Genomic DNA, 12,663 nt, shown 5'->3' on the forward strand with positions numbered 1-12,663 from the left:
TCACACACACTTGGCCTAATCTACCTTACAGGGTTGTTGTGAGGGTTAAAAACTGGGGGCGAGGCGAACCATGTAAGCTGATTTGGGCGCCCATTGGGGAGAAAGATGGGTTGGAGATAAAGTTAAGTGCAGCAGGTTGCATTCTATGGGGCGCATGAGCCACCAGTTAAGATCACTGCACTTCTTCGGGCCATTTCGAGAGTGCTTGCGCCAGAGCCTTTCCCAGCAGATTGTCCCAAGCCACCTACGTCAAGCCCGTGTCTTGTCTGCAGGAGAACAACATGGATCCCGTTGTCACTCTTAAACTCCCAGCCTTTCGTGTATTTGAAGGCTCTCATCAATTGAAAGGAGCGCAGCTACTTGTACAGTTCGTGTTCTCCAGACATCTCTGTCGTTTTAATAGCTCCTCTTACTCCATTGCTCAGCCGTTCTAGACAATAAGTCCCTAATGTTTAAGAACAGCTCAGTCTGGCAGATAGCTCTCCTCGTAACAGTTGGTGAAAGACTTGATTGAGAAATTTGCAGAAATTGCGTTGTACCTCAGGCCTCTTTCCAGATTATGCCAAATTGGAATGGCTATCTTGCCGCAAGGGTATTTAGAGTCTAAGGAGTTCAAAGAAATTCAGTCTGCGTATCCACGAATCCAGCTGTGTGCTTGCACTTTCTGTAGGGTATTTAAAAATTCTTGCCGCCCCTGGGATAGCGAGGGAGAGTTGCTTTGGATACAAACCAGCTCCTTTGGTTTGTGGACGGGCTTTGATAACTGCTAGTATTCCCAAGGGTTCGTGCATTAAAAATTCACTTCTCAAGCTGGGCTTTTTGGTATTCTGATCATGTTTTTGGCAGGATGCTTGGAAAATAAAAAAAAAAACCCTGAAAGTTCTGCCAATGTCATTGTTAGTACTAATCAGAGAATCTAGCTATTGTACTGCCAGCTTTAATTTACAATCATCTGCCTTCAAGTTTACATAATGGAGAGGTTTTGAGATAACTGGGTTAGTGAGGGAGGCACTGAAGTGGCCCCTTGGAGGAGCGGGAGAAAAGTGCAGATTTATGGATCAACGGGGAAAATGCGGAGGTGTATCCTTGTGTCATCCTGACCTTGTAGGGGCCTGAGTTTGGATTTTTTGCGAGTGCCGGAAGCGTGTGAAGCCAGAGTGGATCTCGCATGAATAGAGTACCTTTCCATTTCTAACTGCCCCCAATTCTGGTATCGGAGAGCAAATCCGTAAGGTGGGTTTGTGTCATCTCTGTTGTGGGGGTACAACAGGCTGGAAGAGGGCAATTTATTGAAAGCTGTCAAGTTCGGGAGAGGGCAGAAGTCTAGTACAGATCCGATGGTGGATCCACTCAGGGCTGGATCGAGGGGGGCAGGGGGGTAGTCTGCCCCCGGCACCACCAAAGAGGGCGCCGGGCACAGCTACCAGCCCCGGGAGCGCACAGGTGGCAGGACGGGGCATGATTACCGCACGCCCCATCCTGCGGGGCAGGCAAAAGGTGTGAGCGGCCTCCCAGCCACTCACACGGCCACCGCCAGCTCCACAGTGTGCCAGCACAGCCGCACGCGGCTGATCTTCGGTTGCCCTGGGTGCCAGCAACCGTAGATCCGGCCCTGGATCCACTAGCCAGCCCAGTAGACCACCTTGTGCTTACTGACTGCTGGTAGTCATGCAGAGTCTGGGCTTTCCTCTCAACTGTTCTGCTGGCAAACCTTTGACCTCTTGCAGAGATGCTAAGGATCCCGTTCTTAAGAGGTAAATCCAGTGTAGTGATGTGTGCTAGACTAGGATTTGGGAGATCAGGCTGGAATCTCTAATTTGCCATGGAAGTTCAGTGGGTAACCTTGGGTCAGTCACAAACACTGCCTAACCTACCTTACAGGGTTGAGAAGAGATGATGTAAGCTTCTTGCATCTTCCCAATGGGGAGAAAGACGGAGGTATAAATGACAAGGTTTCTCAAGCCTCAACGGCTTCCTTGACCTCTCTTGCAGTTGAGTATGTGAGTAGAGGATCAATATACCCATGACCTATGGTGTGTAAGGACATCAGTTCATGCTTATGAATGATGCACGACTGTTCCCATTCAGTGGCTCATAATGCCCTCCCCATTTTGATTTGTGTCACAGCCGGATCCACACACATAAAATCGAGCTCTACACCCCAGGAAGGGAAACCATTCCGGTCATTTTCCTTGGATGGGGCTTTGGAAGGCAATGACTTGGTGGTTATAGCAGAGTAAATTTAATACACTGCAGAGAAGAACATTCAGTGGCGTATAATTGGAGTGGGGAGCTCATTGAGTCCTGGTGCAGATGTAAACGTCACAAATACCTATCATCCTCTGAAAAGTTAGGACGCGGGAGCCAAACGAGGTCAATGTTGGCTTCAAAATGAAAGGCGTGTCTTAGCAAAGGTGTGTGCAAGCATTGCCTGTGTTAACTGACAAGATCCTGAGCGTGTACTTTTGCTTTGGAAATTTAAAAAATCTTCATTAGACTCTGAGGCTGTAGGTTAAAAAACATTAAACAGACGGAGATCAGCCTGGTCTTGAATGAGTGGCTCAGTTTCCCTAATGTTTGTTCATTCATAAACTGCCATTCTCCTCAATGGGGATCAAAAGGCACTTACAAAATTCTCTCTCCATGTATACTCACAACAGCCCTGTGGGGTAGGCTAGGCTGCGGGTGTGGGACCAGCCCATTAGACATCCATAGCAGAATAAGGATTTGAACCTGGTCCTAGATTTTCGCCTGATACTCTTAACCACTAGGTTACACTATAAAATTGTTTAATTTAATTAAGGTTAGTGAGATCATCCAAACACGGGCTGCTCCACTATGGTCGGTTAGGGTATGGGAAGCTAAGATCAAAAACACTCTTTGATTTAACCCTGTGGCTATGGTTGGTACAGTGGTTTGGGATAAACTCTTTTCTTTCTGGGCAATGATGTGGTGGTGGAAAGAAAGGGTTAAATGCTGCCTTAGCGCTGCAGCCTGCACCCAAATCCCACCACTGCTTTTAAAAAGCACCTCTGATTATAACTCCCCCACGTTGATTCTACTCACTCTTCCTTAATGTCTTACATTAATGCCTGTCACCACATCTGTGTGGTCGTGAATTCTCGAGTTCTTCCCTGATGAACCCCAATTAACTGATTTGCATAACCTTTTTGAATTTGTGGGGTTTTTTTTCTGGCTTAAAAGAGACCTTTCTCGCCCTGTCTCACTTCTGAGAATTGGAAAGTCTCTGTGTCCTCATCTGGCTCAGATTCATGTGATGTTCGGCTTGTGGGCTGTGGCACTTCGAGCAGGGATGCGGCAGGCTGAGTTTGGCATGCTCTTGGGGTATGCCACCCATGCCCTGAAAGCTGCTGATGGGGGCGAGGTGTCGATTGCCGCTGGAGCGGTTTGAAGCGTCCTAATGCAGAAATATTGGCAAAACGTAGCATGGTGGAAAGGCCCTATGAACCTCCTCCTTCCCTTAGACAAGGTAAGATTCGAGTCCAGTAGCACCTTAAAAACCAACAAGATTTCCATGGCGTGAGATTTGGAGAATCAAAGCTTCCTTTGTTAGATACAATTTGGAAAAGGGAGCTTTGACTCTTGAAGTCTTGCAAGAGTTTATAAGACTGACAAAATTTGTGGTAGGGTATGAGCTTTCATGAGTTACAGCTCACTTCTTCAGATACCTGGTTAAATCTTAAGATACCTGAAGAAGTGAGCTGTAATTCATGAAAGCTCATACTTTCCACAAATTTTGTTAGTCTTATAGGTGTTACTGGACTCTTGCTCGTTTCTAATGTTACAGACAGACTTAACACGGCAACCCATCTTGATGTATTTCCAGGAAATCTTGTTAGTCTTAAAGGCACTACTCAAATCTTGCTCTTCAACTGCAGACCAGCTCGGCTACCCATCTGAAACTTTGACAAGGTAGATTCAGGTAGGTAATCGTATGGGTCTGTAGTAGAAGAGCAAGATTTGAGTCCAATTAAAGGCAGACAAGATTTCTAGGGTATAAGCTTTTAAGCTTTCAAGAGTCCATGTCAGGTATCTGACGAAGGGAACCTTAGGCTGAGTGGCTAGGTACTAGCTCTAAGCAAGATCACTTCTACAAGGATTTATTTGTTGTCGTGAAGGCTAGGATCTTTGGGTTATCTTTTGAGACATCTTGACACTTACAGATTGTTCTCCATATCTTCCTGTTTTTCCGGGCACATCCTTTCATAGCTTCTAGCAGAAAATGCTGTTTCTAGCTAACGGTCGCCTCTTTCCTCCTCCTTTCCCCTGCCCTAATGTCTTGGTGCAATCTGAGGAATGCAGTTCTCAGCATGTGCCAAGGTACAGCACCTCGCACGCATGGATGTGACTGTGGGGCGCCAGAGGGTGGGAGAATGATCAGCCGGCCAGCATCCCCGCCCTCAGCCTGCCACAGTCTCACGGCAGGAGGAGAGCAAGCATTTATAGGGGGGAGGAAGGGAAGCAAAACTTCATCTCTTCTTTTGGCAAGGTTCCCATTCCCAAAGGCTGTGAAATTTCCCTTCTTGGTGCGCCAGCCTCTTGCTTCCATCCCAGCCTGCTAAAGCTGAGCTTGGCTGCATACACTGGCATTTTTGGATCCCACAGAACTCCAGCCCACTTGCCCCCACTTTTTTGCTATTCCCTCCTCCCCATTTTTTGAAGCGGTCCTGTAATTTTACTTCTCCCGGCGGCAAGAAGTTCTAGAGGGCAGCAGAATTCTTTCCTTTTGAGTGAAAAAACCACAGGAGCCCGGAGGCATTTTTGGGGAAAGGTGCTTTATTTACAGACATCAAAGCAGAGCACAGGCAGAGGCAAGCAGGCGATCCCCACCGACTGAGACTGTGCCACAAGAGGCTTCATCTTTACCTATAATCCAAGGCACTCCCGTCCTGACAGCAAGGTCTGTGTCTCTTGCTGCACAAGATGCCACTCCCATTTGGACACCATTCAGGAGGACTTGCAAGCTGCTATGAGAACATTAAGCCTCTATTGTCCGATCCCTCGCTCGAAGTAAGGCTATCCTGATAAGCCCATTCACAGTAATCAGCGAGAGCTCGTAGCAGAAGGAACACAGGCTGGGTCAAGGCTAACGGCTGGAACCTGAGTTGATACTTTGCTGATGGCATTTTCTTTTAAATCTTTCCTTCTCTCTTTACCCCTCCTTACCAGGAGCTCAGAGTGGCATAGGCAAGTCCCGTTTTGAAACAATCTGAAGACAGATGCTCTCTCCTTCCATTCTGCTGACTAAATTGAGGCCTTCTTCCAGCCTAAGGAGCCTTCCTTCCTTTTAATTGGTTCTTCTGTAGGAGGAAAAGCCACTTACATCAAAGCAAGAACCAGGTCCAGTAGCACCTTAAAGGCCAAAGAGATTTCCAGAGAATATGCTTTTGAGAGTCGAAAGAGCTTTGACTCTCAAAAGCTCGTACCCTGAAAATCTAGTTGGTCTTTAAGGTGCTATTGGACCCGGTGTGTTATCTTGTTGTTCTACTGCAGACCAACATGGCCACCAACCTGAAATTAAGTTGGAAGAAGGCTCTTTAGAGGATGTATTAACTCCCACATCAGGATCACTCCATTTAATCCTCACAACTACACTGTCGGCTGGGACTCGATTTAAGACAGGCCTACCCTGAAGTCACTCAGGGTATAATTGTTTTAGATCTTAATGTAATTATGCTATTTGCACCAAGACATCATTTTTAATTGTCGTGAAGGGAGGAACCATTACTACAAAGTGGAGTAATGTTTGGACTAAGAGGTTGGAGTCCTTACTTCCTAGAGCCAGTTTGGTGTAGTGGTTAAAAGGACGGTTCTCCAATCTGGAGAACCGGGTTCGATTCCCCACTCCTCCGCTTGAAGCCAAGTGGGTGACCTTGGGTCGGTCACAGCTTTTCCAGAGCTCTCTCAACCTCACCCACCTCACAGGGTGATTGTCATGAGGAGAAAAATAACACACTTTGTAAACTGCTCTGTGTGGCATTAAGTTGTCCTGAAGGACGGTATATAAATCGAACGATATTATTTATTATTATTATAGCCTCTGCTCTTCCATGAAGCGTGACCTTGGGCCAGTCATGCACTCTTATCCTAACCTACCTCACAGGGTGATTGTGAGAATAAGGAAATGAGAACCAGGTCACCACTCTGAGGTCTCTGGAGGAAGGAATAAAAATGGACTCATCAGAATTATCCAATATTCTCTTTGAACTCTCAGGTTCCAAAGCACGGCGTCCTAAAGATGCTGACATTGCGGGTAGCCGATTCTTCACAGATGCTATGAATTGAGTCAAAGGAGTCGTTTAGCAGTAGCCGCTAAAGAAAGCGCTGGTGTTTTATGAAAGGAGCGTTTAGAAAACGGGCCTCAGTAACAGTGTGGGTTATACACTTTTCCTCTTTCATCTCCTGGTCTTGAGCACATGTGTTTCCCACCACCACTGTAGGATAACTGAGGCAAGGCAGTACTACATTAAAAAAAAAACCCCTGCTATGTTCTGCCTTGACTCACCACTGCTGACAGACCCACAATTGACAAGAGAAACATCCACTCATTTAAGCAAGGGGATGGGTACTGCTGGTGTCTGGTTGGCGCTGGGAAACTTGAGATAGGCGGGGCTCATGTGGCGAGGCACAACGGTGCAGGAGAAGCCAAGGGGACAGGCATCAGTCATGGTGGACAGAGAGCCGCAATTTGAACAATGGCTGGCTCAATTTGTGGAAGCAGGCCCTGAGGCCCCAAAACCTGCTCCATCTTGCGAGGAAAGAGGTATTCTGGAGCTCTGGTTTCCATATTTTAACCGCTGTGCTAAAATATGGACTAGGATCATTGCAAATTGATGAAAAGTTCGTTCAGTGTCAGCTTTGCTGTATATACAGCCCCAAGCTTGAACAGTGAAGGATCCTGCCTGGAATCCAGGCACAAAGGCTAAAATTGTGGCTTGGAGGAGCAGTCTGCAGGGAGCATTTGCACATACAATGCAAACAGGAGTGTGCAAGGAGCATTTTGCATGCTCTCACATGTTACATTCTCAGAGCATCCAGTTAATCTTCTCTTTGTATGTAAACATATTTCCAGCCATCATTGAAGGCGAAGGAGTAGGAATTTTCCCAAGGGATGTTTTCCAAGTCAATTAGTGGATGGGGGAAGAGGTTATCTGGATATTCCATCTTGCACTGGCTAAAACAGAGGTCTAAGTGGCAGTGACACCATCACTAGCTGACTATTAGCCAGTTACTTCGTTTATTCTTTCTTAATGTAGGAGAATGGGGGAAGCGGTGTTTTGGATTTTCAGCTGCAGGCGGAAAAATGGCTCGAGCTTGCCCAGCTGGCTGTTTCCGAAGTAGGACAGCCATCATCGGCAAGACATTAGCAACTGCGTAGAATGACACGGCCTGGGTAGACTTGGGCAGGGTGCAGGATATGCCACTTAAGGCAGTGTTGAGGGCACTTCCCCTTTGGCAGGGCTGTGTGTATTCAGCAATTCTGCAGTCACATCGCAGAAGGCTGATCTGAGAAACTATTTCCATCTTTTTTTTAAAAAATGAAGTTTTTAGCCCTTTGAACTGCATAACTAAGCTTAGAAATACATGAGGCATCTCTCACATAAAGCTGAGCAAGAGTTTCAAGGGGTTGGGGAGGGGCTGTGGCTCAGTGGTAGAACATCTGCCTGGTAAGCGGAAGGTCCCAGGTTCAATCCCTGGCATCACCAGTTGAAAAGATCTAGTATTGCGTGATACGAAAGACCCATGAATCTGGACCAACATTGCCAGACAGAGAAAACAATACTGACCTTGCTAGACCGATGGTCCGATTCAGCAGAAAGCGGGTTTTTGTGTCCTATTATAAGGGGTAGGTCTATGGCTCAGTGCCACATCATCTGCTTCAGCCCCAAGGGCAGACCTCTGCTGGAGATCTTAGAGACGCGCTGCCAGAATAGATAATATTGAGCTTCACAGGCCAACAGTCTCCCCTGGTATAAGGCAGATTCTTTTGTTCAATGGTCAGGGTCATTGGAGGAGGAGGGCAACTGATGCCAGTAAGAGAACTCTTAACTTGCAGAATTGAAATGGATGGCAGAATGTGGCACAGAATTCTGGGTACCAGACCTAACGAGTGCATCCTCTTTTCCTCCTCGCAAGAAGGCACCTGCTGACACTACGGCTAAAGAGTTAACCCTTTTTCCTCCAAGCTTGATTCCCCCAATGCTTCCATCGCTGGTGTCAAACATTGGCTGCTATCGGTGCCTCCTCAAAAGCCGTCTTGAAGACCTGCAGCAGAGACCTCCGTACCGCATCCTGGAACTCCTGCCCCACAAAGACGTAGAGCAAAGGGTTGATGCAGCTGTTGAACATGGCCAGGCACTTGGAGAGAGGGATGGCTACCATGCGCACGCCGTCTGGGACGTCAGCCATGGAGATCCTGGCCAGTGCCAGGGCGTGGTAGGGCAGCCAGCAGAGGAAGAAGCAGAAGACGACCCTGGTGACCACCAACAGGGGCCTGCTGGACTTGTTGAACTTCTTCTTGCGCATGGTCACCACCAGAATTGTGTAGGAGATGGAGATGACCAGCAGAGGCATGAGGAATTGGTAGAGAAAGATGCATATGGTGAGGACTTCTGCTTCCTGCCAGTCCTGGAAGACGTCCAGGTTGCTGCAGGAGGTCCGGTTCTTCTCTACCAAGGTCTCGGTGAAGAAGTAAGAGCTGGGGACGAAGAAAGCTAAGGAGAGCAGCCAGAGCACTCCACAAGCTGCCCAAGTAAGCCGTGGGGTGCGGTAGTTCTGGCACCAGACGGGGGCCACCACAAGCACGCAGCGGTCCACGCTGATGGAGCTGAGCAGCAGCACCCCACTGCACAGGCTGAGTCCAAAGAGGCAGTTGGCCACCTTGCAGGCCACGGATCCAAACGGCCAATCCAGGTCGAGGGCCAAGTTCAACACGGTGACCAAGATCAGGGAGGTGGAAGCCAGGTCGGCCAAGGCGAGGTTGAAAAACCAGACTGTGTTGGACGTCCAGCGGAGCTTCCAGCCAGTGACCCACAACACTACCCCGTTCCCAGTCACTCCGGTCAGGAAGATGAAACCGAAGGCCACCCCCGTGGTGACCTTGACAGCATTGCGCACTGTGGTTTCCCCCAGGAGCACCGGGGGAGAGGAATCGTTGGCTGATGGGGTTGTTGACATCTCCCTGCTGAGAAGAAAATGAGAGAGGTTGAGAAGGGAACGATGACAGCCTGGGCAACTCTATCTGGAGCAAAAGAAATCTCGGAGTTTGAGCTATAGGTGGGTGACATAGAACTTGATTTTGAACACCCTGGGTGGTATCATATCCAAACAGGGCAAGCGGGGAAAGGTTCAGTTCACATCTCACCAGCAAGGAATTCATTCAATGACATTAGACAAGTCGCAGTCAACTCAGCCCAATGCCTATCTGCAGGGCTTTTTTTCAGTGGGAACACAGTGGAACGGAGTTCCGGCACCTCTTGAAAATGGTCACATGGCTGGTGGCCCCGCCCCCTGATGTCCAGACAGAGGGGAGCTTAGATTGCCCTCCACGTCAGCAGCGCGGAGGGCAATCTAAACTTCCCTCTGTCTGGAGATCAGGGGGCGGGGCCACTGGCCATGTGACCATTTTCACTAAGGGTGATTTAAACTTTACCTCCCCCCCTTGTTCCAGCTGACCCAAAGTGACATCATTGTGCGGTCCTGAGTTCCACTACTGAGTTCCACCACCTCTTTTCCCAGAAAAAAAACCCTGCCTATCTGCAATCTAAGAACAATGATTTTGGGCTTGCCCTACAGGTCTGTTAGGTCTCAGTGAGCCTTACAACACCCTGATCTGGATGGCATGGGCTAACCCGATCTTATCAAATCTCAGAAGCTAAGCAGGGTGAGCCCAGGTTAGTACTTGGATGGGAGACCACCAAGGGTTGCTATGCAGTGGCAGGCAACGGCAGACCCCCTCTTGTTTGTTTCTTGCCTTGAAAACCTTACAGGGCTGCAGTAAGTTGACAGCACTTTCCACCACCATTACCCCTTACGACAGCACTGTAAAGCAGGCCAGTGTTCTTGGGACTGAAGAGGGAACAGCTGTGTGGTTCAGTACTAGAATACCTGAATCCTTTGTCACGTTGTCTGCGCAGCCCCACATAGGAACTGCGCATGTGCAGTGCATACGGAGTTCCCATGTGTGCCTGCACAGAAGAACACTCCATAAACAACAGTTATAGGCAGGTGCAACCCTGTTTTGCATACAGTAGTTAATAATAACAACAACATGTGGTTTATATACCGCCATTCAGGACAACTTAACACCCACTCAGAGCAGTTTACGAAGTATGTTATTATTATCCCTACAATGAAACACCCCTGTGAGGTGGGTGGGGCTGAGAGAGCTCTGAGAGAGCTGTGACTGACCCAAGGTCACCCAGCTGGCTTCAAGCGGAGGAGTGGGGAATCAAATCTGGCTCTCCAGATTAGAGTCCTGCCTCTCTTAATCTCTACACTAAACTGGCTCCCCTAGGTTCTATCTGCGGCATCTCAAGCATTAGTAAAGACCACTTTCTGCTTCAAGTCCTCTGCCAGTATGGAGAGATACTTTATAAACTGTTGCAGTATAGGGCATCTTACAATGTTTTTGTAATGTAAGTGAAGGGTGGGGAACACTCTAAAGTGCTCTGATTCAAAGCTACACATCCTGCAGACCAGACTTCACAACTGGCATGAATAATGAGCGATATATCTAGGCAAGAAGAAGGAGCTTTGGGAGATCAGATTGTTCTCCTTCCTCTTCCCCCTCCTGCTTTTCCGCTGATACTCCCCTGACTTGAGGAACATCAAAGGAGCTGTAGGGGTCGGTACAGGCGGTGAATCGAAGTTGTCCCACTGTCTCGTACTCTGGACTCGAGCGGACATTCATTTTCCAGGTAAGTGCAAGTTCTTGGCTGTTCCTCAGCACTTGTCATTACAGCACCATCATTTAAGTGGCTAATGGATAAAAAGGAAGGGCTACTTCACCCAACAATAAATTGCAGGATTCACTACGGGGGAAGGCAGTGATGGCCACTAGTATAAATGACTTTAGAAGGGGATTAGACAGATTCATGGAGGAAAGGTCCATCGGTCACCACTAGTCACAATGGCTAAAAGCAGGGGTCATTTTGTAGAAAAAGAGCTGGAGGAACTCATTAGCATAACTTATTAGCATATGCCACACCCCTTGACAGCACCAGAAGTGTGTCATTAGCATAACTGATTTGCACATGCCACGCCCTCTGCCATCACCTATCCTGGTTGTTTTGGACCCAATCCTGGCCATTCAGGGCCGAAATTGGGTCCAAAATGGCAAAAAGGGGCTGAAAATGGCTGAAAAGGGGCCCAAAATGGTCAGGATTAGGCCGCTGCTGAGTGGGAGAGTGATCCACCACCCATCAGAGGCCTGATCTGGGTCGTCTCGGCCCCAATCCAGGCCGAAACAGGCCCCAAATGGCTGAGAGTCAGGTGGGTGGGGCCACCTGACATGTGACCTCTTTGGGAAACTACCGGAACTGCGTTCCTGTGCATTCCCCCTCAAAATGAGCCCTGGCTAAAAGGAACCTCTACATCCAGAGGCAGTAAATCTCTGATACTCAGTCCTAAGAGGCAACATTGGAGCAGGCCTTGGCTTCTGTTCTTTGTCTGTTGGGCCCTCCAAGGCAGCCAGTTGGCCACTGCATGAAACTAGATGGACCACAGGTCTGATCAGGGCTTTTTTCTGGGAAAAGAGGTGGTGGAACTCCGTGGTGGAACTCAAGACCGCACAATGACGTCACTTTGGGTCAGCTAGAACAAGGCGGGAGTTTTTTAAAGTTTAAATCACCCTTGGCAAAAATGGTCACATGGCTGGTGGCTCCGCCTCTAATCTCCAGACAGACGGGAGTTTAGATTACCCTCCACACCGCTTGGCAGCATGGAGGGCAATCTAAGCTCCCCTCTGTCTGGAGATCAGGGGGTGGGGCCACCGGCCATGTGACCATTTTGAAGAGGTGCTGGAACTCCATTCCACCACGTTCCTGCTGAAAAAAAGCTCTGGGTCTGATCCAGTGGACCAATTCTTATATTCTCATTTGGTTTAAAATATTTTGTTCCCCCATTTCAAAGGCCATCCTGCTAATTGGCTAGCTGAGATTCCCTTTTCCTTTTTTAAAAAAAATATTTTTAGAACACAACTTCAAATCTCAGAAAAAACATTCATCTTGGGTACAAAGGAAGGCAGAAAGCCTCTTCCAAGATCCATGCATCATCTACAAATAGAACCTCATTATTTTGCAAGATTTGAGTCTGGTAGCACCTTAAAGAGGAATAAGATTTCCGGGGTCTAAGCTTTCTAGGTCAAGCTCCCTTTGCCAGCTCCAAGTACAAACGGATCCCGCTCTAATGAAAGTCCCCAGACCCTTGAGAGCTTATACCCTGGAAATCTTGCTGGTTTTTAAGATGCTACTACACTCAAATCTTGCTCTTTTACCGCAGACCAACACGGCTGCCCACCTGAAACTATCTTCGTAGAAGGCAATAGTGTGCAGATTTACTCAATTGAATAAACACCTCTCGTTGACAAAAATGTCATTAGCAAAGTGACAACCCTTTTAAAACTATTGTTGGCTGTGGGGA

At 48.1% G+C, this 12,663-nt stretch overlaps 1 protein-coding gene and 1 non-coding gene across 2 annotated transcripts; one reads left to right on the forward strand and one right to left on the reverse strand.

The window, feature by feature from the left end:
• The first annotated feature begins 7,658 nt into the window (after positions 1–7,658).
• On the forward strand, positions 7,659–7,727 carry TRNAT-GGU (transfer RNA threonine (anticodon GGU)). The gene has a single exon. It is a non-coding gene; the product is annotated as a tRNA-Thr (tRNA).
• Positions 7,728–8,238: 511 nt separating this feature from the next.
• Positions 8,239–10,933, reverse strand: LOC129342957 (C3a anaphylatoxin chemotactic receptor-like). Its single transcript, XM_054998914.1, has 3 exons — positions 10,841–10,933; positions 10,129–10,208; positions 8,239–9,202 (listed from the first exon to the last, which is right to left on the reverse strand). Exons 1-3 carry the CDS (start codon positions 10,931–10,933, stop codon positions 8,239–8,241), a joined length of 1,137 nt encoding a protein of 378 aa, XP_054854889.1.
• Between the last annotated feature and the right edge of the window lie 1,730 nt (positions 10,934–12,663).

This window comes from Eublepharis macularius, chromosome 15 (genome assembly GCF_028583425.1).
Source record: "Eublepharis macularius isolate TG4126 chromosome 15, MPM_Emac_v1.0, whole genome shotgun sequence".
NCBI classification, from domain to species: domain Eukaryota; kingdom Metazoa; phylum Chordata; class Lepidosauria; order Squamata; family Eublepharidae; genus Eublepharis; species Eublepharis macularius.

What these genes read in the sequence shown, in the direction of transcription:
- LOC129342957 (XM_054998914.1), bottom strand. Translation starts at nt 10,933, where the DNA reads ATGAATGTCCGCTCGAGTCCAGAGTACGAGACAGTGGGACAACTTCGA. An exon ending in GCTCCTTTGATGTTCCTCAA is followed by an intron (nt 10,209 to 10,840) that starts GTCAGGGGAGTA and finishes TCTTCTGTGCAG; the next exon opens with GCACACATGGGAACTCCGTA. An exon ending in CAACGTGACAAAGGATTCAG is followed by an intron (nt 9,203 to 10,128) that starts GTATTCTAGTAC and finishes TCTTCTCAGCAG; the next exon opens with GGAGATGTCAACAACCCCAT.